We start from the raw sequence: 24,265 nt of genomic DNA, 5'->3' as shown, positions 1-24,265 counted from the left end.
CCCCCCCCATTAAAATATAAACGAACTTACTTAGCTGTTGTTGTAGAATTTCCTGCTCCCCTGTGTCCAACATCTAGAGTTGTTCTTGGTTTCCAATATTTTGCATAAGAAGCCTTCATATCACAAGTATATCCCTGGATCGGCTTAATAATGATGTAGTCCACTACAAGACAAATACCAAATGCCTCACATGTCAATAGATAATGGATGACTGAGTAAAATTATCTACATCTGTTTGCATAAACTGTACCTCTAACTTTTCCAATTGTCTTCCTTGGATTTCTGCTCATAATAGCAAGTGTAAGAATTCCAGCACTCTTTCCGAGTTCTGCAATTGTGGATGACAGGAGACAGGCAGAACCTACATGACCTGGGAGCACATCGCCTTGTACTACTTTCTCACCTAAATCTTCCTAAAAACAAAACAAACAAAAAACCAAAACACCTACTGTTATATGTAGGTGAGAATTCTAAACAAACTCTTCTTCCTTGCTCCTCAGGAAGACATCTACAGGCACTGAAGTAACAGAAACTTCCTGTGTATACAGAAAATACTAATTTCAGGCTAAAAAATTGTTTTATGTAACAGCGTGTTGCAAATTACTATCAGGAATATGAAATTGTTGATAGAAATCTACAAAACTCATATACATTTGTCTCTGAAAACTCTTAGATTTTATAAGCTTTTCAGATCAAAATTACATGTGTGAAATAGTCTGTCTTCTAAAAAGCCCAAGTCAGGTTTAGAACAAAGATAAACTGGAGTAACATATATGCTTAAAATAACTTCATATTTCTTTGCAGGGAAGGAGGAGAGCAACTAACATGTAGAGTGTGGACTTGACCATAGTCAAGTTTAGGAACTAGGTAGACACTTTACAGTTATGAGCTTAAGTGATCTTAAGGGCATTTTTAGACCAAAGAGAGAAAGCTTAAAACTTTCTTCTGCATAAACAGTATGGAGACCCAAAAGTTGCTTTCTTTTGAAAAGGACTTTGAATATTAAGATCTTTCAAGGAAAAAAAGAGTGTGAAATAACAGATGTAGTATTGAGAAACCACAAATAATCCAGTTTTAATTTGCACCAGACAGAGAAATCTCTTTTGTTTATAGCTTAAAATTAAGATTAAATAATTGTGATGTAGATAGTTCATATACATATTGTTCAGGTTCAAGAAGAATCAGCAAAACTTAGCTCTGGTAAAGAATAAAGATTCAGCCAACCTAACTACATATAGTTATGCACACTAAGATTGGAGTCTAATCTCTACTGACTTCTAAATAAGCAAATACCGCAAAACTTTCTGTGCCATGTCAAGAAGACTCACAAAACACTTCTGCAAAATGGGGTAGTAGCCAGTAGTCTTATTACTTGTTTACATAAGTCCAAAAGGTCAAAAATATCAGGCAACAGCCCTATCCCAACAGTGAAATCTTGACAGAAATTGACTAACTCCCAAAGGCAGATCAGTTGCTTAGTTATATAGAAACATACCTCAAAAAAATCAAAGATTAATTCCAAGTTATCAGGCTCCATAGTTTGTATTGTGTATTCTAGCCATCGGTCTGGCTGCAAAGCATAACCACAGTCTGGCTGAGAGTGTCGACATTTATATTCGCTGTTACTTATTAAGGAGAACTCCACAGTGTTTGCCATTTTCTGAGGCACAGTAGGGGATGTTTTCTCTTGGCCCTCTTCGTCATCTTCATCTTCCTCTAGGCCTTCTAGAGTCAATTTTACTCTACTCAACCAGAAATACAAAACAAATGGTCAAGTCATAGAAGTGTCTTTGGAAACACTAAAGAATTAGAAGCTTGAACAGAAGCTCATACAACACAAGAATTCTTCTCAACACCACCATCTACAGGACAGCACAAGAGTCAGTTTGCAGCTGTTGTCTAAGTCTTGTTTTACTCAGATTTAAGTGCTCAAGTAACTTCTAAAATTGGAACTTGGGTAAATGTGAAAATTGTACTAGTGTTCTGACAAGCAACACTCCACCAAACTAACGATTTGGGCTGTCAAATAGCTTTTCTCCACAGATTGATACCCATAATGCTGAAAGGCTAATGAAAAGCCTGAAAATAACAGTAATCATCAATACTCGAACACTGGCGACTGCTGATAAAATGCGCACACACAACTTTAAGTCTATCTGAACACTGATAAGGCAGATACATGTATTCTATTAAACATAAACAAGATAGCCTGAAGTAATTAGTAAGTCCCTTGAGAAATCTTAAATGATCATTTAAAAGTAAACTGAATGCAACTTCTGAAAAATCCTAGACTGAGAAGAATAAGCCTTTGTAAAAAGACTCTGGATTCATTATTATACAGAGCAAACCTTTCACACAGAATAAAATTATGCCAGTGATAGAAGCATATATGAGTAATTCAAATCCCCTTCTGAATCATCTAAGCAGCAGATGGGATGAAGAGTTACCATTTAATTAGTTGCCAATCCACTAGTAAAACTGAAGCCGTATTTCAAATAAACAAATCATAGAAATCCATTACACTAAATCCACATTCATAATACCCTCACAAAAAGAGACGTCACAACACACATGCTCCACAAACTTGAAAAATGACACTGCCATAGCAAGTGACAGTCACAAAAACTACCTGGCAGATCTAACTTTTTAGGCAGGATGCAGAAAACAGTATCTAGTGAACACACCCAGCTTATGAAGTCTGAATTTCAACCAGACAATTTAGGCAAGGATCAGGCTTCAGAAATTACAATCTCTCTACTTGTTATAACACATGACAAAAAATTGCAAAGCTGTAGAGAATTCACTTCTCACTGGAGAATGTTATACTAAATAAACCTTCCCCTCATCAGAAGGCGGGGGGGGGGGGGGGGGGGGGGGGAAGCAGGGATAAAAATAATTTTTAAAAAAAGACAAAGCCAAGTATCAGACCATCAAAATAAGTCACAGAGTACAGAATTAACTCCCAGCTTAACCGAGTGATCTGTAAACCATTTTGATAGCAGTATGCTGGAAGTTGCTCCTATGTTACGAGCTCAAAATTTGTTTTCGAGCATTTAAACACAAAATTGGTTGGTTTTATTTTTTTCCATTAAAGAAAACAGGGAATCATAATCCTTTCCAAAGAAGATGGGTTGTATGCAAGATCAGGAGTGGGAGAAGTATTAGTCTGTCAAAGGATCTGAGTGCTCCTGCTCCCCTGTTTCCCACTGGTAAGAGTAACACATGGCTAACATATTATCTAAAAATTTCTGTTGTGAAAAAGCGCTTTTGCTGAGGATTGTTAGTAGTAATAGCCATCATGCATTCAGAGACATGTCAGGCTCTAGTTAAGGAGATGAGGTTTTTCTACTCGCACCCCCCACCCCACCCCCCCACTCCCCCAAAAAAGACAACTGTGAAAGATGCAGAAAACAAGGCTAAGGCCACATCACACAGTACAATGGTGTGCACTGGGATAAAGTTTGGCAACCACAGAGCTCCAAAAAAATAACAAGCCACAGGCAGGAAGGAAAGAGGCTGGGGGGTGGGGCAGGAAAGAGAGAGCAAGCTCTAGATCCCAGAAAAATCAAGAAGAGAAGAAGGTCAAACATTGGTGGCAATAGCACACTCCTCAAAACATCAGGACTAAGATACCCACTTCTGTCAGTCAACTGTATAGTTATAATAATGCCTGCTTTTTGTGACACCTCTGCAGATAAAACATCAAACTGATCTAAGTAGCAACAGAAGTGATTAATTTATCTCCACCACCCATGTTGACTGGAAATCTGTAATGCCAATGGAAAATTAACCATATATTAAAAGGAGAGGGCTGTTTACTTTGGTAAGGAGAAAAAGTAGTAAGCAACAAAAAACCTGGAAGCCTTCTCCCTTTCCTTTTCCCCCAACTTCTGCTTCCATTGCTGCTCTTTCAAAGTAGTAAAAAAGAACAAAGAAGAAAAATCTCTGAAAATAACAGTAGGTAACTACTTAAAAACACTATAGTTCCAGCCAAGAAGCAGGAAACACCAAGGCAAGTATGGAATAAGTAGTTGTGAAAGACACCTGTTACCTGCTGCTTAACTTGTGCTATCACATCTGCTTTATACATATTTAATAGCTTAATATATATCAGAAAGGCAAGAGCTGAAAAGTATTAAGTCAGCAGTGAAAACAGAATAGTTCTGTTTGGCTGTTTGTCTTCCTTTGTAGAAACAGAAGAAATTTTTTTGACTCATTAATAAAATGAAGTAGCTAAAACACACCACTGAATGAATGATATCACCATATTTTTACAAATTGCTAATATACTTGGGAATTGGCCTGATAGTACACACCTATCAGCAACCCAAAATTAATTTAAATGCTGCATTAATTAAGTAAAAAAGCATCATTAGTACTAACAATTAACACGAGATAAATTGCAAACTGAGATGAGCAGGCCCTTACCTAAACCTTGATGTTTTAAATTTCTTCTTAGATATCACTACAGGCGGTTTCTCAGAATAATGCAGACGTAATCTTATTTCTGTTTGACATGTTAGCCACCCAGCATCCACAGTTTCAATACCATCTATCATAAAATGAACAAAAAGTAGAAGACACTTTAATAACTTATTTTAGGGTGATCTAGACAGTTTAATATACAAAAATACACAGTTCCTCTGACACTGTCTTCTTGACAATCCTCCTTATCACCAGCCTTATTCAACAGTATTTCCAGAGCAATTGTTGAGTGCGTCCTCTCACCTTTCTCTTCTGAACTACCCAGAACAGACAACAGATACTGCCGTTGTTTGCTGGCTTTTCAGGGGATGATACTTGCCAGCTTCACACAAACTGCTTGCATGAGAGCACTAAGTATTCCAGTGTTACTTTTCTTTACAGTATCAAGGGCCAAATTAAGTCTCCAAAAGTAGACATAACATTCCCTCATCCTTGGATCTCTCAAGACATGGAATAACACTGACAGAAACTCTGAAGATTCATACCATTTGAGACTCCCTGTTTCTACTGAAATACAGGTGTCAAATCAGCTTATCGTAACCAATACCAGTAAAGCAGTGTAGATGTGCAGGACAAGATATAGCAACAGGTATGATGAAGAAACAAAGCATGGAGGAGAATCCTCCACCTCATTGTCAGGACAAGGAAAGCCTACAAGCAGGATGGCCAGAAAGCACAAGCTGCCAGATCAGGTGCTGAAGCAGTTCTGAAGAGTTCCTAGCAACAGGCATCATTTGATGAGGATCCGAAGGAAAATGGAAAAGCTTTAAGGCAAGATAGATGTATAAGATATGATAAAGATTTACTTTAGTTACCACAGGACTAAGTGTTAAGTGAGAGGTGGGTTAGAACTGCCAAAAGTAAGACATATGCACAGACAAGAACATGAGGTTTGAGCTTATGAGAGGGTTTGGCAATTATGTGACTAATTGAAGAGGCAGACTGTGTATATTTCGTGTAAGTGACAATATTTTTCTAGGCACAAAGAGTTTTTTCTAAGACTAGATTTTAAGAGGAAGCTAACAGTCTAATTTTATATTTCAAAAAAATACTCATGATTTAAGTTTGCAAGTTTCAACCTTTAACGCAGCACACTGACAATATTTCAACTCTTCCTAGCAGTCTTTTATTAACATTAGAAAGGAATTACAGCCTTAGTGGGAGTTCATAAATGCTGGATATAAAAATAACTGCATAAGCAGAAAAAACAATCACTTACAGGCAATTCCTGTCAAAACTTAGTATTTCAAATTTTTTTCAACTACAACACTTAATCTTTTTAAATATGTGGGAAAGAGTAAAGGTCAATATATCTCACTTACTACGGATTCCAAAGTATCCATCGTCAATAGTAATTTCATTTTCTAGAATTAAAAGGAGGGGGGAAAGAATTAAAGAAACAAATTAGTATTCACATTATAAAGAATCATTGCTAAGTTAAATTAATTCTACTTTTCCACTTCAATTCTAAAAAGTGTGTCATTAAAAAATGTAGGAAAACTGAAACAAAGAATAAGCATGTTTATTGCAACCTTCCATAAAGCTTTTTCCCAATTTATGCTTTTTCTTACTTTCCGCAAAAAACAATCATCACACAAAATGCCATGTTTTACCTAAAGTAATCTGAACTGAGAAAAGCAAAGGTTGCATAATTTCCTAGTCTGCTGCAGCAATTTGCTGATATCTACATCCTACTAGAACCTACAATGCTTCTGTTAGTCTCAAAGACATTAAAGTTCCTTGCAAACATACAAGAAAGCTGTCCTGCACATTTCGAGTTAAAACTTCTAAATTGAGTTAGTCACAATTAAAATGCTTATTCTACCCGTGTGACAAATCAACCTAGGATGAAATATTCGAAATACTCACTTCACACTTTCATCCTTACCCTCTCCAAAGTTTTAATAATTGAAATCTTAAGGCACTAAGAAAATTCCCCATCATTAACAGAATTGCAGTAATCTAAACAAACTATACATTTCTCAAAACATAAATCTTAACAAAATTTTGTCTCTACAGTCATTAATCCCCTTGGGGTTTTTTCTAAGAATAATCATGGGCCGGCCCTCAATTTTTAATAACCACAGGCAACAATTTAGGATCATAATAACCAAGTGCTAACATCCTGGTTTAGCTGCATTATCTTAAAGTCTACTTATGAAGCGTTGAGTATTGCTTCGGAAAAAGAAATCCTAGCTGCTTGTGATTAAGCTATCCAAATTTAGACATAAAGTCTAGACTCTAACAGAGAGTAGGCTACTTCCCTAATCAGTTACTGATAAATACAGAAACAACCTTGTTACAGGAAGAGAAACACAACTAATTAAATTGAAATTAAAATTTAAAAAAACCCAACAACAACAAAAAAAAAAGTGATCATGGTGCTATTTATGATTAGCAAGCAGTTTCTTTAATACCAACTTATTTCTAAAAGACATTTCTTCAATGCATCAGAAGGTATTTAACAGATGTGAACTAAGCGTGGAGGAAATATCATTTTTCATATCCTCAAAAAGACAGTGCATAAAACATGCCATCCCATAGCAGCATAAGAGATTTAAATTACAAGCTACATTCAAAGGTTACTTCAGTCACTCTTAAAAAAAAAACTTTTTCCCTGTTCAGAAAAGCATTGGAAACTTGTATTCAAGTCTGCATGGCACCTTTTCTTCCAGTAAAATATATTTCTGCTAAATTGCTGGGTAAATAAGCCCATCTACATTTCTGTTTAACTTAATCTGTTTAAAGAAGCCTAACTAAGAATTTCTGCTTTAAAATTTTCCTAATGAAATAGTAGTTAACAGCAGTGACTTCACACCCTCCCCCTCCCAACATTTTCTCTGAAAAAATAATATGGATCCTTAGTCTCAAAGAATTAAGCTTACAGAAAATTATTACAATTCCCAATTAATAAAAAAACAACACACGTAATCTTAAGGATGGCAGCAAAGAATTTCACATCCACTCCATTTTGAAGCCACTTATTTATATATATTTTTTGAGAGTAAGGCCCATGTTGTGCAAAGTAAAAGTTTATATAAGCATTTTAAAACTTTAGTTATCAATCCCTCTAAACCAATGCACAGCATATTAGCAATCTTATGCATATGCCTCAAACAGATGCAGTTGATGCCCATACCTAAAGGGGTAATTGATCGTGGTTGTAGATGAGTCTCCCACGTGTGAACTATGACTTCGCAGGGACCATCGATAGTCTGTAATTTAAAAGTTAAATGTCTGCAATAATTTCTTTTGGTATATCTGATTTTCTACCCATGAAGCTGTTTGGGATGGTTGTGAACTAAACTTAGAGACTTAAGAAAGAAAAAAGGAAAAGAAAGAGAAGGGGACAGGGAGACAGAATGATGGGGAAAGAAAGAAGAGAGATCAGGCTTGTTTCTTACCCCTGCAACAGCTGATGACACTATCTGATGCATCAGGTATACATATGACTTGTGAAAAAGTCTGACAGGGTGTAGAAGTTACATGAAATTGTTAAATCTTTACTGCTTACAGCTACTCCACTGGGCTACTTTAGTCTCCAACAGAAAAAAACAAAGTGCCTCTGAACTCATTAAGCATGCTTGCTTTTTTCTTAGGATACTACAGCAACAATTTACAAAGATACATATTCCACATCTCTAATTCCAAACAGCACTCAGCATCTACTCATGCAGTTAACAGTTGCAGGGGTAGGTTCTCCCTCAAAATCTGCTTGACTAATTCAAAGTCTGTAAAATGCAATTATTTTAGTTTGGTACAGAAGAGCAAATTATATACCATCTAATTAAAACATCAGTACTTGGAATTTTGCTGCCTCAGAAGAAGACGTTGATACAATCCAACTGGCCAGCAGTGAAGCCCCTGCAGTCTATTCCATTTGAAGCAGGATAAATTAGGTTCTTTCATTAAAAAAAAAAAAAATTGTCCCTCAAAAGACTACATTTGTTGACAAACATAGCCAAGGCTCAGATAGATAATCAGAACAGTAACCGAATCTCTTCTTTCAGACAATTTAAGTCTGAAAAATAGCTTTCTAGGTTAACGCTTACTGCCAGCTATCAGCAAGAACATGTCTGATTCCCAGCTCAGCCACCCTAAGAAGTTTCTCCCACATGGTGGTTGTTAATATCAGTCATAACAACCACTGTCAAATAGCTGCAGTTTTTCATTTTGGTATTTTGGGCATAAGTGACTCTTATTTCCAAACAGACTTGCTAGTGTTGCCACAGTCATACCAGTTTCAACACCAACTTCTCCCAGTACTTCAGGTTTTGTTTAAATAGATTTCAGATCAACAGGGACAGCCACACAAGCTTCAAACTCAACAGTCTAATTACATAGTACCATAATGCTTTGTTATCTTACAGCTCACTGAACAGATTCTTTAGAAACAATGGGATTTCTTGACATGTATCATATACATTTAATCTACTATGCTTCTGGATGAGTTAACAAGCAGACACCAAATATTTCAATAGGATGGGTTTGCTCTGTGAATCTTAGCTAAAAGCAATTTAATTTTTCTAACAAATTCAGATGTCTATACTTAAGGGTCATGTCAGAATAAAATACATATGCTTAAAACTATGCTTTAAAGATAGAATGCATGTAAATATCAATAAAAGAAGATGATGCTGTTTTCAGTTTATTCCTGCTATAGGGCAGTTTTAATTCCCGACTTTCAACTGCTACCACAGTGATCACTCTTATGGACTTCTAGTAAAGTAAATAATGAGAAGTTTCTTCCCCCTTCTTTCACAGGGGATCACCCTTGCATGTCACAATCTCAGTTTCCAAAGCTGAAACCTGTGTTTGCCAGCAGGGGGGCTGCCATTTCCTAACACTATGCTGGCCTGCAAACTCTCTAACAGCAACTCTCATGAACACAGACACAACTTGTCGCTTGTGAACCTGGAGAATACAAATCTGTCCTAATGTGGATTGAGCTGTTTTCTTCAAAAGATAAAGCAAAGGTTTCTCCTTGTAGAAACCCCAACACAGATACTAACATACCAATACCAGATTATTTCTTGTCCTGCTCTAATTCTACGTAGGTTCTAAAATTATGAATGAGAATTTGAGTAACATCATCCCAACAATAAGCACAACACACTGGATACACTCAACAAAATTTCATCCCCTGAAAGGAATAAATACAGTGGGCTGATTATGCATTTAAATCCCAGGAACCCTCAACATTTTCCATAATAAGAGAAGCCAAGCAAAGCTACCGGGAAAATAGGGCAATGGATTAGAGAACAGGCACAGACATGACAGAGCCCTCTCACAATGCCTGTTCAGACCATCTTTGTGTTTACAGGCAATTAAATACTGTTTTAATGACATGTAACATAAGCCATTGTTATGAGGAGGTTAAAATACTAATGTAATTTCAGTGGCATATACTGACCACATTCGAACAACAGCCCAGTTCAGATCAGCCTATAGCAGAAGTAAATTATGTGTCATCAATATTCATAGTATGTTAACATTACCTAAAAAGTCAGCCTCTGCTAGGACAGTGTTAAAAAGGTACCTATCCAAATGTCACATCAAGTGGCAGCACACTGAGATTATAGTAGAGTGGCACTGTATGGCATGGAACCCTCTCTACTAAACACAGAATATACTTTTTAAAAAAATAAATACATCAAAATTACGTTGCTTGATTTGTATTTAGGTGAATATCTGATGACATTTTAAAGATCTTAAAGGACATCCAAAAGTTTTCTTTAAAAAAAAAAATAATCAAGTCCTCTTACATTGTCCGAAACTGTGGGATGCCCCAGTAATCATGAGGAACTTTTGTAATTAAAGGTAAAATGCTTATGTAGCCTCATGTTCCAGAGGTTTAAAGCAGTCTGATGCACAATCTACATGAAGTGCTTGGGTGCTCAGTACAATTAAAAAATGAACACACTTCCATGGATGTTTAAAGGATAATTTAGGAGGCCAGTTCCAAACTTCCTGATGCAAGGCAACATATGAGAGTAGGCATTAGGGAAAAAAAAAAAAAAAAATAATCTTAAAACCACCAGACAACTACAGTTATACAACTGCACTTCTTGAAAGTATGTTTCAAGTATATTAAACTACTTCAAGAACATGAAACAGCTACACGAATTACACTTAACTTCTGATGTTGGATTTCTGACAAAAATCTCTCTGGACTTCTGTATCATGTAAGAGAGAATAATTAAGCACAAAACCAAACAATCAACCAAAACCGTTCAGCCATCATAACTAAGTTTGCAAGGCAACAGCATGTATAAGCCACCTGCCAAGAAGTCCTGGGCTAAATAAAGATTTTATAGGTCTACTATTTCCTATAACAGTTTAACACACAATCTGCTATCTCAGCACAGTCACAGCAGAGGTGTTCCTTTGTTATTATCAGGTTAACCATGGCTTATTAGTCTAGCAAAAGCTTTAAGGCATTCAGATATTAAAGAAATTACTGAGTCTAGACCTAAATTTCACCTTTATTACAATATTCCAGGCAATAAATGGATTTATTTACATTTTGGAAAAGGTAGTTTCTCATTTGAAACCTCTATAAGTAAACAATATTCTCACAAGTGTGAAAACATTCACCAATCCAGTTTTAGAAGTCCTGCTACACGTACACATAGTTATTTTGTACTTTCCACAAAAGAAATAATCCTAAACTTGTGTGCTTATGAAAAACAAATATAGAACACAGCTTAACAGAATAAGGTATGTATGTATCTAAGGCTTTCAAATATGCATCATGCAAACAATACATATAAAAACATTCTCCTAAAACATATGGTATACAGAAGACTTAAATGCCAGACCAAGGGGGTTTTGGTGTGTCATCACCCTCCAACAAACAGAAGGTATATGTAGAGTAAAACATGGAAACATCCTCCCAGTAAAGTAACTGGTACCAGATTATGGTTAAGAAAAGAACAAACCTCGAGCAAAATAGTTTAAATTACTGTCTTATTTCATCGGGTGTATGTATTTATTTTTCTCTTAAAATGCTTAAGATGACTGTTTACAACACAGTAAAAGCTCTTGATATGCAGGAGCCAAGACTTGCACCAGTTTTATAGTAAAATGTTCTTTGTATAGATGTTCATTTATTTCTATTCCTACAAAAATCCTGTAATTTTCAATATATTAAGTACCAAAAATAAAGCTCTGATTACATAACCACAACATGCTAACACCAAAATGCTTCAATGAAAACAAACCAAACTTCCCACGATATTGTACTATCCTTCAAGCAAAAGTTAACTGTGATGAAATGATGACTTTTTTTTTTAAAGGGGGGTGAGAAAAATACTTTCCTATTTGTTTTTTTTTTTTCCAAAATTTCAATTATATCTATTTTCACATCTGGTCTGTAGTGATATTTTGGATATGAGAACTATGATTTCTCTGTATAAATATGTATCACCCCCAGCTTTGCCACCATGTCCATCTCAAGCACCTTCAAAGATACGGTTGACAGAGAAAGGAATAGTAACTGCAGTTGGATCTGTCTTTAGCATGATTTACTCAATTATGTGGCATCAAATTTATACATTCAGGCTTTAATATGTATTTAAGACCACACATGTATTTAAGTTACCCTACTACAGACCATGACTCACAAAAATCACACTGATATAAAAATATAAGAGCGTCTGAGGGATCATATATAGCAGGCCTATAAAGTTTAGGAGATTAATCACGAGATGCCTAACGAAAAAAATTACTGAAATAAAAATAGCCAGAATAACTTAACTCAGAAGTATCTTCTCCTTATCAGAGTTGTTAATGCTGAAATCCTCTATATACTACCTCATTTGTACCATACTGTGCATTATATTCCTGTTAGAATGAAGGGATCCAGCTTTTTCATTGTTCTTCAACAAATTTACAAAGAGGAAGAAAGCATTGTAGCTGGGATTCTTTTCTTCAAAACTCTGTTACAAGAAATTAATTGCTGTGCACTTAACAGGTACAGGACAGACACTGCTAAGTGGATAACCATGTACCCTGGCAATTCACATACTTTGTTCTGTAGAGTAGTTTTCTTTTCTTGTCCTGTTTATATACAGTAGCTCTTTATGCTGGTATTCCATAAAATTTATACTTACCTTGGCAGACTCTGCATCACACGGTACATAAAGCGTGCACGATACAGAGCACCTACTTAAAGAAACACACTCACCAATACATATTGTAAACTTTTTCAAATGTTAAAACAGAAATTGTGTTGTCTATGAGCATATTTTCTGCCCATCTGGTCTCACTAAGTGTGCTATTGCTTACATTTTAAATTTATGGGCATGTGCAAAAAATACAAGAGTTCCATCAGAGCTGCTAGGCTGCAAGAACTGATCTACTTTTGACCTCAGAAAAACAAATATATTCATTTCCTTCCCTTCTTTTGCCTCAGAATAACAATTTAAACATTAGTTTTAGATCAGACTATTTCACATGCTGTAATGAAAAAACAGAATTGTGTTTCATTTAAAATTACTATCCTTCACTAAGATGATATCTCTGTCAAATATTTTTTCAGTGAAAGAAAGACTAGTCCAGCTGACAAAAACTGACAGTAATTAAAAATATTGAAAAGACATAGACCAAATGATTCTACAACTTCTTTGCACATTTAGCTACAGCCTTCATAATCCCAATTTCAAAGAAGTAAAGACCGGGGTGAATAGCTACAGGATATTAATAGAGTAAGAAAGACGGCAAAGGTAACTTTAAATGGGTTATTTCTTACAGTTAGTAGTTGTTATTAAGAAAACCAGTTAGAGTAGCTGCTTATTTTCCCAACTTAGTCCAACATCTTTCTGGACACAGTCTCATCCCTACACTGAAGAACTTCCCCCTTATCCTAATTATGACTTTCACAGACCAATACACTGCCACATACATTCAACTCACATGCAACTATGACATCAATACCTGTAAAAACACATATGTGTCTGTCTCTTGGGTTTTCTTCCCCCAAGTGATGCAAATACCTATATACAAACCTGGAGAGAACACTGGGATGCCCCATTCCTTGTTCCACCTTTGCACTCCAAGAAATTAGCATACGTTAATTATGCAGCACAAAAGCTAGTTAATACTTCTCATGCTTCACCAAAAAATCTGCAGTCATTTAAAATCGCAGTAGATAAGGCAAATTATCTACTGCTCACACTAAGCATTTCTCTCCTGCTATCACTTGCTTCCATGCTAGAGATCCACACCCTGCTGAAGTCTGTATTCAATTCTAAATGTAGAAGTTGTTACAGCCCCACTATAAGAATTTCACCATACCATTTAAACTTTACAATAATGTCAGGAATTTCACTATCACTGGAATTTTAAAGACACTAACACTGGTAAGAGAAGGCAATTTAACAAAAATAACTGAAGTTAACAGCAGATGGTCATGTATTTCCAGAAGTGAACTGCTTGTATACCCACAAGCGTTTTAATGTTTCAAACGTTGCAATTTAAGATTTCTAAAAATTCAAGTTTAACTCAGAAAATCCTTTTTACTTCAAATAAGGGAATTTTTTACTAAGGATGAGCCAACATAAAATAGAAAAGCTTGTACATACCTTAGGTTCTAGGAAGTACCCTTTAAAATACCGATACCAAACAGGAACTCCTCTAGGAAGCTCTACAGTAGCTTTCCATAACTGACTGTGGGGGGGTGTGGAAAAAAACAGTTTCAAAATACAGGGTAACAGCCGCCTCAGACATATGTCTGTCCTATGTGATAATCTAAAATAAAGTTTATTGTACTGCTGCAAGAACTTAGCCAAACATGCACAAAGCACAATAAATACTTTGAAATACTTGGAACTGAAATTGCACTTTCTAATCTACAGATCTGAAGTGCTCTACTAGCACAAGAATTCTCAAATTCTCATCTTCATTTAACAGATGGGGAAAGCATGATTAATCAGTTTAGGGACTCATCCAAGATCACAACGCAGCAAGTCAGAATTAAAATACATCCTGCAAACCCTGCATCATACGCACAGTAATAGGCAGGACATGATTTCAAGAAAACACTGAATTCCTCCACTCCATTTAAAACTTCATTCACGTACACTCATGGTTATATACACACAAACCACTTAAGAGTTTTAAAGCAGCTTAAATAATCTTCTCCCCATCTCTTTAGAGCCACAATAATAACTTGTATAGGTTAAAAAGAAAGTAAATGCTATAAACATCTCCTGTAACTTGCTGTAGAGTTATGGGACTGCAAATTACCCATAGCAGTTTCTTATTCAAAATGTCTACAGCTAAACTACTGAAATATGCCAGCCACAAGGGTAGAAGCATCATCTATAAGTAGAGAAGCATACACAAGTTAAACGTTTTCTTAGATACATTCCTAAGCATTCAAAACGTTCAAGGCTAGCGTAAGAAATTTTGGACAGGTTTACTAGTACTGTATGTAACTCAATTGTTTACAATCTCAAAGCCAGAATAAATTAGTTGCTCCAGAACTCCAGCTACTTCAAAGGGAATAAAAAACCCCAAAACCCCAAAACCCCAACTTACCGATCGTCGGTTTGGAGGACCACTGCAACTTGTGGATTCCAGTTTCCCAAAGCACTGCAGCTCCCACATACTGCAAAAACCTCTCCTAAAAAAAAACCCAATCAGAAAAACCCCACAATCATTACTCAAGACTATATGGAATTGATAAGTACAGCATACATGGTCTCAACCCTTCAAATATTTTAAATAGATACACCAGAATCACCCATCTTTTCAGTTCAGAAAGAAATTCCACACACGCACAACCCCTCCAAACTACAACAGCATTTTTTTTGCTATCATACGGACCTCAGAGAGGGAGTACTGAGAACCCCAGCCCTTAAAAGGGTTGGATTCCAAATTGTCCTTCAGTTCAAAAATCCCTGGAAATGCAGCAGGAAAATTTTCACTGTAAAATGCTTATTTTCAAGATAAGCCAGTTTTCTCCTAATACTGTATTTTTTAAATACATGTTCATATACACACAGAGTAACATACATGTCTAAAAACATATTCTCTAAAATTCACATGAACAATCTAGAAAGCACAAACAGTATTACTCCCAAGACCACACATCCAATTAATTTTATTCCTGAGAGAAATAAAATTAATTTTGCTGCTACGCTTTCAGTTTTTTATTGGCCATAAAAGCATAATGCTGTTACACAAAAAAACACATGAAATTGTCACACTGTCTACCTTACTGCATACATACATACAGAAAGAATCCAAAATAATTCAGTGGTGTAAGAATGCTTATGTGTTTGTTTAAGCCCTGCTGGGACTAGAGACCACGTTGCAGTTGTCCCTCCCCCACCCTCAGACACAAGTAGGGCACAAACCTCGAGTTGGAATAAGAAGAAATTTAATACAACAGTGTAATAAGCAATTTGAACAACAACAGTAGCAATGATAACAACAATAAACAGTAATAACAGCCAACAAGACAAAAGATACACAGAGAAATACTGCAATGGTTACAGACAGCCCCGTGCTCCCCACAACCAAAGCCACAAAGGAAAAAGGTTCCCACGCTCCCGCACCAGGACCTGAAGTCAGCATGGTATGAATAACCCGCCTAGAGATCCCTTCCCCCTCTCTGCTGGGGAAACTTAACCCTATCCTAGCTGAACCAGGACAGCTTGATTCTGGGATATCCAGGAGTTAAAGTTAACATTGCAACTTATCCTTGTATATAAAACCTATAATGTGTATGACTAAGAACATCAACAATGATAAATACAAATGGAAAGGACAAGTTAGTATTTTGCTTTTACAGGGTTTCAACAATATTATTAGACACAAGAAAAAAAACCTGCTGCAGAAGGAAAAAACTTGAAGCTTTAAAGTATATTTAGGCACCATCTGCTTAACCTTTTAATCTTGCTATGCAAAATGTTAGAAATACCAAGAGTATCTGAGTAACTTATAAATAAAATGTAATTAAAAAATACTAAAATTTACTTCAGCCTCTAACTTGAAATGCCTAAATGTAAGGTTTCAAACAAAATCACTTTTAAACCAAAGCAGACATAAGCAAATTCAGCTGAAGTCAAATTAGTCCCTTAATTGCGGAGGGTGGGGCAGGCAAGCAAAAGCATTGAAGAAAAAGGGGAGAGGATATCCAGAACTACCCTGCATACCTCATCAACAGGAAAAGCAAGGTTCAAATGAATTAACTGAAAAGTTAGCAGTCTTAAAATCAAGACACAAGCATCTATGATAGTGGTTTCCTGTTTTCAAACTGGGAAAGCAGTAGCAATAGTAACTAAATAATAATCTAAAGATACAAAGTAGGCAAGCTATATATGACAAAGACGCAAGACATTTTATCAAACCAAACACCATAGCTGGAACTTCAAAGTCTGAAATAGCAGTTTTGAGGAATTCCTTATGCCTCTAAAACTGTGTCTCTTTTTTCCAGTTATGCAGGTTTATCTAGGTAAGGACTGTTTATGAAGGAAATCCCTGAAGACTCAAGGGTTGCAGAAAATCTACAGAGGTCTGGAAATAAGTAAGATAATTTGTTCCTAGAAACTGGTTATGGAAATAATTTTAGATAACATTTTGATCTACAATCCCTTTTTTATAAAACCTTTTGTTCTGTCTCATTATTTTTAAAAAAACAAGCTTTTTGGATGCCTGCTGTAAGCATATAAATGCAGACAAAAGTCAGCTGTATGAGTATACTTACTATGCAATTCACTGCACACAATTGCCTAGGTCAGATACTTTACCTTTCCCACTCTACTGAGGCACATTATGGTTTGTTTTTGCAGGGAGGAGTGAAGACCACCTGAATACCATGCAGAATTTCTGACTGGAGATACTAAAGAGAAGCTAGAAGTCTTTTAATATCCCTTTAAAATAGCATCATTTAGTACATCTTAGTGTACACACTGGCCAACCTCTGAAATACTGCGTAAATTATGTTCCTCTTAGTATCAGCTAGCTAGAATAGTTTTCTGGCCTTTTTTAAGCAAACACGTAAACATTCAGTGAATACTTATCACTCAACAAGGCAACATTTAAACAAGATGCACAGTCACCCCTAAACTCAACAACAATCACGCTGCGAGGCTGAATTGGGATTTGTAAAATGCTGCTTAAATTATCCTAGGAAAGGCACAAGTGAAAGGCACAATAAACTGGAATTGCCTTTTCAAAGGCAATTCTAAATTCAGTGGCATTTGGTTGGGTTTTGTGTTTTAAGATCAAGGGTCTTCAACTTCTCCCCCTGCCCTCACCAGGGAATCCGATGCTGCTACTGGCAGAGCTCCTTCAACTAAGGCAGAGGAAGTTACTCCACAGTCTTCTGCCCAGTCTCAAAGCTTGCAGCAACCTCCCTGATGTTGCAATCTCTGCCTGGAGCAGCTGTACAGCTGGGAGCTATAATCTCCATTTTTTATTTCATAATAGCTAATCTTTGGCCACCCAGCAGTCTCTTGGTACAGGACTGTGTCCTGATGAAGGCCTAAAGGAGTCACACAGCCTGTGACCAGTGACTCTCTTCCTTCTGCTAGGATGAGGCAAAAAGGAAGCACTCCATGTCACAAATATGTAAAAGCCTACATCAATGTGTCAGGCTTCATCACCAGTGTTGATTCCAGAAGTGGTTTGGCTAGAGGGAGTGAGTCAAAGCATTGTTCTTATGTCGGTGATGCCTTTTTATCCTGCCAGTTAGCCTGCAACCACTGGCTTTGACATCAACAGGAAAGGACAGTGATGAGCACACAGGGAGCAAGTTAGCACTTAAGGTGAGGATTCTTGTCTAACCAACTATCACCATGGTGATCTGACAAAATCAGTACATGACATTTCTAAATAAACTGGAAATTTTGCTGCTTGTAGAACTCTGATAGCTCTGAAAACCTACCTCTCCTCTTTCACAAGACTGCATCTTGCCACTGCTGCATCCCAAAGCTTGTCCCCAGTCAAAGCCAACAGTATCAGTATTGTCATAAGCAGAAGCAACCTTCTGTGTCACCTCCTTATGTTATACCAGGTAATGCTTTGTAACCAGCCACTGAGGAAGGATCAAGTTCTCCCTAATTCTAATTTTTGCTGCAGATATTGTTACAAATATTATCAGTAAAAAAGTTACACAAGCAAAGTGTCATCACAACAGCAGAAGCAACATTAAACAGGGCAAAAGAGCATGACTCCCGTTGTGTAGCCTCACCAGTGCTTTATAGCTTCATCTGATCCAAGGTCAATTAATTCTTTAACTTCAAAGTTTTCTCCAGAGAGCCATAAAAACACTGCTCCTTACTAAAGGTTTTGTGTCCACAGTTTGTGTCAGTGTTCAGTTCCCAAATTCCCAATCAAATGGGAGAAACACATGAGAGGTCTAACATGGGGCAGATGCCAAAACTTTAAAAAAAAAAGTTTTTATCATCTTTTCCCCCTTCAACTACAACAGACACTTCTGCCATCTGGTATTTGCCTGTAAGGGGAATTTTGCCAGTCTGTATGCGCTCCCACATTCATCTGCTTCTGTTAGGCAACCACCAATTACTCTTTTGGTGACTGTCATGGTTTAAACTCAGCCAGCAGCCAAACACCATGCAACCACTCGCTCAACCCTTCCCCTGCCCTGGGGGATAGGGAGGGAATTAGAAAGGTAAAGATAAGGAGACTCATAGGCTGACATAAAGACAACTTAATAATTCAAATAAAATAAAATTAAACTAATTATGATAATAATGATAATAGAATATACAAACGAGCAATGCACAATGCAACTGCTCATCACCTGCTGACTCATGCCCAGCCTGATCCCAGCTAGCAACCCCAGTGGAGAGAAAACCCTGAAACTGCAATCCCAGAAGAGCCAGCTTCCCCACCAACCCTCATCTATATACTGAGTATGACGGCTTATGATATGGAATATTCCACAATATTCCAGCCAATTCGGGTCTGTTGCTCTGACTCCGCTCCCTCCCAGTTTCCTGTACACCCACAAATGTTGAAAAGTCTTTGATTTCTTAGCAACAACTGAAAACATGAACATATTATCAACATTCTTCTCACACCGAATCCCATACTGAATCTAAACCACAGCACTATTCTAGCTATTATGAATAAAAAATTAGCTCTATACCAGCCAAAACCAGGACAGTGACATTCCTTCAAAGTTCCTAAAGATAAAGGTGAAAGTAATAAACACAATTTGTCAACACTAAATCATGGTGTTCTACATGATCTCATCTAGATTACAGAATTGATTTTACACATATCTGCACAACAGAACACTGAATTAAGCTGCTTATTCTTTCTCCTTAACTCTTAGTAGAGGTCTCATCTTGTTACAGAGAACTTTCAACAGGGATGCAGAGAGAATGAAAAAGCAGAACACATCAGTGCACACCTGATCATCATGGTACAGAATGTAAATACTAGTTTTCATGGCATAAAGAGACAGAACACTGAAAACAATCATAACCATTTCAGTTACCATCATCATCTCTAGCACACTATGAAATTGTCTGAAGAACAAGATAAAAATTCCCAAATCTCATTTTCAAATATCTATGAGAAATTTCTTAATTCATGTATTTTACAGTGACTTACCATTTTGATATTTGAACTGAAATGGTTTTTGCCTCTGAGGAAAACATATAAGATAGCCTTTGAACATTCTTCTGTTTTTTTTCTAGTTAAACCATGTAAAAAGGAGAAAGCATGATTTGGGTACCTGGAACTGATGGTCCTCTTACTTCAAAAGTGACTTGAGAAGAAGTCATACTTGCAGAACTTTTGTCTTAGGATAGCTGAAATCTCCTGTAGTGGGAGGAAAAAGATACTACATTTCAGGAACATCTATTGCTGTCCTAAGTAAGAGGAAACACAAATCCTATCACTTAACAGGGCAGCAAGCCACTGGTGATGTTACTGTTTGAGTGAGCAGTAAAAAACAGAAAGCTCTTTAAAAGCAGCAACAGCTCCATAAAACAGCATCCAGCTCAGAAGACACTGTTGCAACACTGTCAGGAGAAAAAGACTACTAAATCAAATACCATATACAAGTAAATATCAGTATCATGCAGCATTCATCAGTCTTAAACTGAGATTTTTCAAAAACCTGTTTTGATTAATTTTTCTCCCCAAGAGGACACTGGAAGTTATAAGACATTTAAGGTTATGACCTTTGGCAAGCAGTAACTTCTCTTTCCCTATGCTATTCTTCAGCATCCTCTTCAAAACACAAGAAAGCACTACCACCTTGAAGGAAAAAGGGGAATAACCCAGGACAGATGACAGCACAAACAGCGAGTTGTCCACCACCCTACAGTCTGCTCCACTACCAATAATTCCAGTCGTTGACATGGTACACCAGGAACTAAAAGCATAAAGCAGTCTTCAAACACCCCAGCAGGAAGGGACTGCCTACAGCCTCTGTAGCCAGGAGAGTAGCTGGAGGATTGACCCTGTTCAATTTTCTACCTTCCTCCAATACACAATAACTTGATGGAAAAAAAATGGCAGAATTCCATTCTCCCCATTACAGCAGAAACTATTGATGTAAAACATCCTTTTATATTACTTATGAAAGTATTAGTCCTATCAAAGTCCAAGTCTGGATGCTATTGGACTGTTATCACCCAAGTATATACCTTTGGACATGGGCTGCAAAATAATCATACTAGTTATATGCAGAATTAACTTTGCAATGCTCTCAACTAAACCATTTCTTTATATCACTGTGGGTTTGTTGGGGTTTTTTCCCAAAACCGAGCCAGTAGAAAGTTTTTATTTTTTTCAACAGGACAAAAGCACTTTATTTCATTACAGTGTTGGTCAGCAAGCCTTTAGTAACAGCTTTAATAATAATGACAAGAACAACTAACAGCACTCCAGAAAAATCTACCTTTCATTAGCTCTACTACAAGTTCTTGCCTTCAGAAGGGCACAGGACAGTTTAACAGATGCCTTGAAAGCAAGAAAAGCTGAAGAAAGTCAGATACCAAGTAGGACAAAAATAAACCCAACTCAATCAATCCTGATTCCTCCCAGGCAATCAGAAAGTTAAGGTCTGAAATTTGAACACCTACAATTTTTCTTCTGGAATTTCTCTTCCTATTCTCAAACTATTTCTTTTCTAACTCTTGTTGTACTTTACATTTCCTTTTCTCCTCCCTTATTTGCCTTTTCAGGAGTAAAATAAGAGCAAGAAAACAGTAGTAATATAGATGTTTCTGGTCATATAGTCCAATTCTGCATGTAATGTTTCATAAATAACACTTCTATAAAGGATAAAATCCCAATCTACTGAGGCTTCATTTACTTTAAGCGTACTTAATAAATGGGAATTCCATGAAGGGCACACCCTTTATGAACTTTGTCACATGTATTCATTAGGTGGTCTGTATGTTAACAGCGACACATACTAGCAGTTATTTTTAGCAGTTATTTACAGACACAGAAGCACAGCACATTTCAGTGCTGAACCTAAAACAGGACTTGTGACACTGGTCCAGTATGACACAAAAATCTCAGTTTAAAGCAGAGAATATAAACTACTAGTTGCATTTATGAAGACACTGGATAGTGCATGGCCTCGACTGTGTTTATCAACTGTTCTTGCTTGGACAGCCTTTAACTGAAAAGGTAGAGTAGCTAAAGGGGAGATGAAATAGGCAAAAATGCCTTGCAAAGACTACAAAGCAGGTAAGTGACAGCTGAAGCCCCTACCCAGTTCCCCAATGCAAGAACAGCCTTTTCCTTGTCATAAAAAGCTATTTCCAAAGCAAATGCAACATGACTCAAAATTAAACTTGACAAAAAACAGCAATAGCTGTCTTACTCCAAATTAATTAAATACCCATCCATTCTTATAGAAAAATCTAAAATCCTGCTAAGTCTATAAAGCTTTTAGCCAATCTTGTAAAAATTCTGTGTACCCACTTGCAAGACATCTGTGGGCTTTTCTAAAGCACGTAGGAAAAGAATATTACTTGTCTATATAACAGTAGTTAATTGTAAGGAGATTTTGATAAACTGACTTTGTAAAGTTGTCAAAATTCTGCTCAAAAGGCATTTTATCTCAAAGATCTATTCAACCTACCCAAGAGATATATCAGGAGAAGAAAAACTCCAAGTTTACATCACCAAACACAGGCATGATTTTTCTACCAGAACTGCAGCTACAAGTCTTGAGCTTACATTCATGTTTAGAGTCAAAGTACTACCCCTCATTTTTAAAGAAACATCTCTGTTGGAGAATGCCTTGCAGAGAGCAAGGCCATAGCTCCCTGCAGAAGTCAGTCCCAGCCACCTGAGGTAAACAAAGGAAAGAACCCAGGGTACAGTTATGTAAACAAGGATGGAGATCCAGGGCTCAGTTGTGCTAGCGAGGACTGTTGTGAGAACACAGAGATAAGTTGGGGCGCACTACGACCTTGGGGGGTGAAGAGAAGCAGCCCTGGGAGAGAAGCAGGTTTACAGCAAGAAAGATGTTTATGCATACCAGAAATGCCACAAGGGGCTGGTGTATTATAATGTGATCTTTTGAATGTACCCAATGGCTGAGACATTATAATGTAGTTTCTTGAATGCATCCAATAGAGTTGCAAGTAGTGTATTGTAGAGTGCTTATATAAGGTGTGATTTCTTTCAATAAAGTGGAAGCTTGCTCTATCATTCACATTGAATCGGCTGCTTGCTTCCTCCGCCCGCCGCACATCTCTTCCAGAAGAGCTGTATGTAAACACACAGCAAGGAAAAAACAGTTCTGCTTTTTGTTAATGAATCAAACCTATGTTGTATATTATCATGCATTTATGTACATCCATTCTGTACTTTCAAGACACAATATGAAAATGCTGTATTTAGGGGGAAAAAAAAACCCTAAGTTTAGCTGTAGAGTTACTGATGGTTCTTGAGAAATTGGAGTAATTTAATTCTCAGAGGGAAATGGCAAGAAACCCTAGACCATTAAACCCCCTGACCAGTTGGTGGCAGGTGATCTTATAAACCCTACACTCTATCCTTCAGATTTTCAGCACTGACTCACCAAAGAATAACAAAATCCTCTCTGCTCACCACACCTGCAGTGATGGACTCTCTGGGAGAACATAAAGAACCCTCAGCTCAGAGGACCATAACTGTCTGCTTAGGGGAACTGAAACAAGTAAGAACAGTTGTGTTAAAAATGTTAAACACTTCCTAATCGTCAACTGAGCAACTTACAAACTAAAAGTCCTTGTGCAGCAACCGTTTTTAAGCAACATTTGGGTTTAAGAGTATTAAAGCTGAATTTGTATCTGCTGCAACTACACATGCCCAAATGCCAGCCTGGGGTGCAAATAACTGACCCTTGTCCTATGTCCCATCTCCTCCTTTTGGTCAGCTTTTATAGACGGCAACTTACACGCATGCAGGCAAGCAATGAATGCTTGAATCTCAGTCACTTCTCATGAGAAAGAGAGGTCTCACCCAGGTAAATATTTACACAATAGTATCAGCATGTCACCTGAAAAAAGTGTTTCTCGACCTAGAGATTCTTGTTTTTACAACAGAAACATGTTTTTTCCCCCACCATGTCACAGTTCAAGCCTCTCACACTTTCTTTTTGCAAAGCAAACCCTTACCTTTCACAATCTCTGGAGGTTTCCTTCCCACAGAAACGGTGTCTGCCCAGCAGATGCACTCTGAGTCCTGGGGCTGTACTGACCTGCCTTCAAAAGCCTGAACTCAGTAACCCTGCCCATCAACCAACCTCACTGTATAAAACAGGCTGTCTACGAGGCTTCCAAAG

At 37.0% G+C, this 24,265-nt stretch overlaps 1 protein-coding gene across 2 annotated transcripts in view; it reads right to left on the bottom strand.

The window, feature by feature from the left end:
* The window catches only part of GPCPD1 (glycerophosphocholine phosphodiesterase 1), a 39,423-nt gene extending 19,134 nt beyond the window's left edge, over positions 1 to 20,289 (bottom strand). For both annotated transcript variants that reach the window (XM_026844431.1, XM_026844432.1), the window contains exons 1-9: positions 20,204 to 20,289; positions 15,028 to 15,112; positions 14,070 to 14,154; positions 7,625 to 7,700; positions 5,808 to 5,849; positions 4,429 to 4,552; positions 1,496 to 1,742; positions 251 to 413; positions 31 to 163 (exon numbers count right to left, since the gene is read on the bottom strand). In XM_026844431.1, coding sequence (XP_026700232.1) covers positions 31 to 163; positions 251 to 413; positions 1,496 to 1,742; positions 4,429 to 4,552; positions 5,808 to 5,849; positions 7,625 to 7,700; positions 14,070 to 14,154; positions 15,028 to 15,112; positions 20,204 to 20,252 — 1,004 coding nt within the window. In that variant the 5' untranslated portion in view covers positions 20,253 to 20,289. The remainder of the gene's footprint in view (positions 1 to 30; positions 164 to 250; positions 414 to 1,495; positions 1,743 to 4,428; positions 4,553 to 5,807; positions 5,850 to 7,624; positions 7,701 to 14,069; positions 14,155 to 15,027; positions 15,113 to 20,203) is intronic.
* Between the last annotated feature and the right edge of the window lie 3,976 nt (positions 20,290 to 24,265).

Source organism: Athene cunicularia (genome assembly GCF_003259725.1).
Source record: "Athene cunicularia isolate RWA chromosome 3 unlocalized genomic scaffold, athCun1 chr3_part1, whole genome shotgun sequence".
NCBI lineage: Eukaryota > Metazoa > Chordata > Aves > Strigiformes > Strigidae > Athene > Athene cunicularia.
The sequence above is the reverse complement of the archived record's forward strand: the minus strand, read 5'-3'. Positions and strand labels throughout refer to the sequence as shown.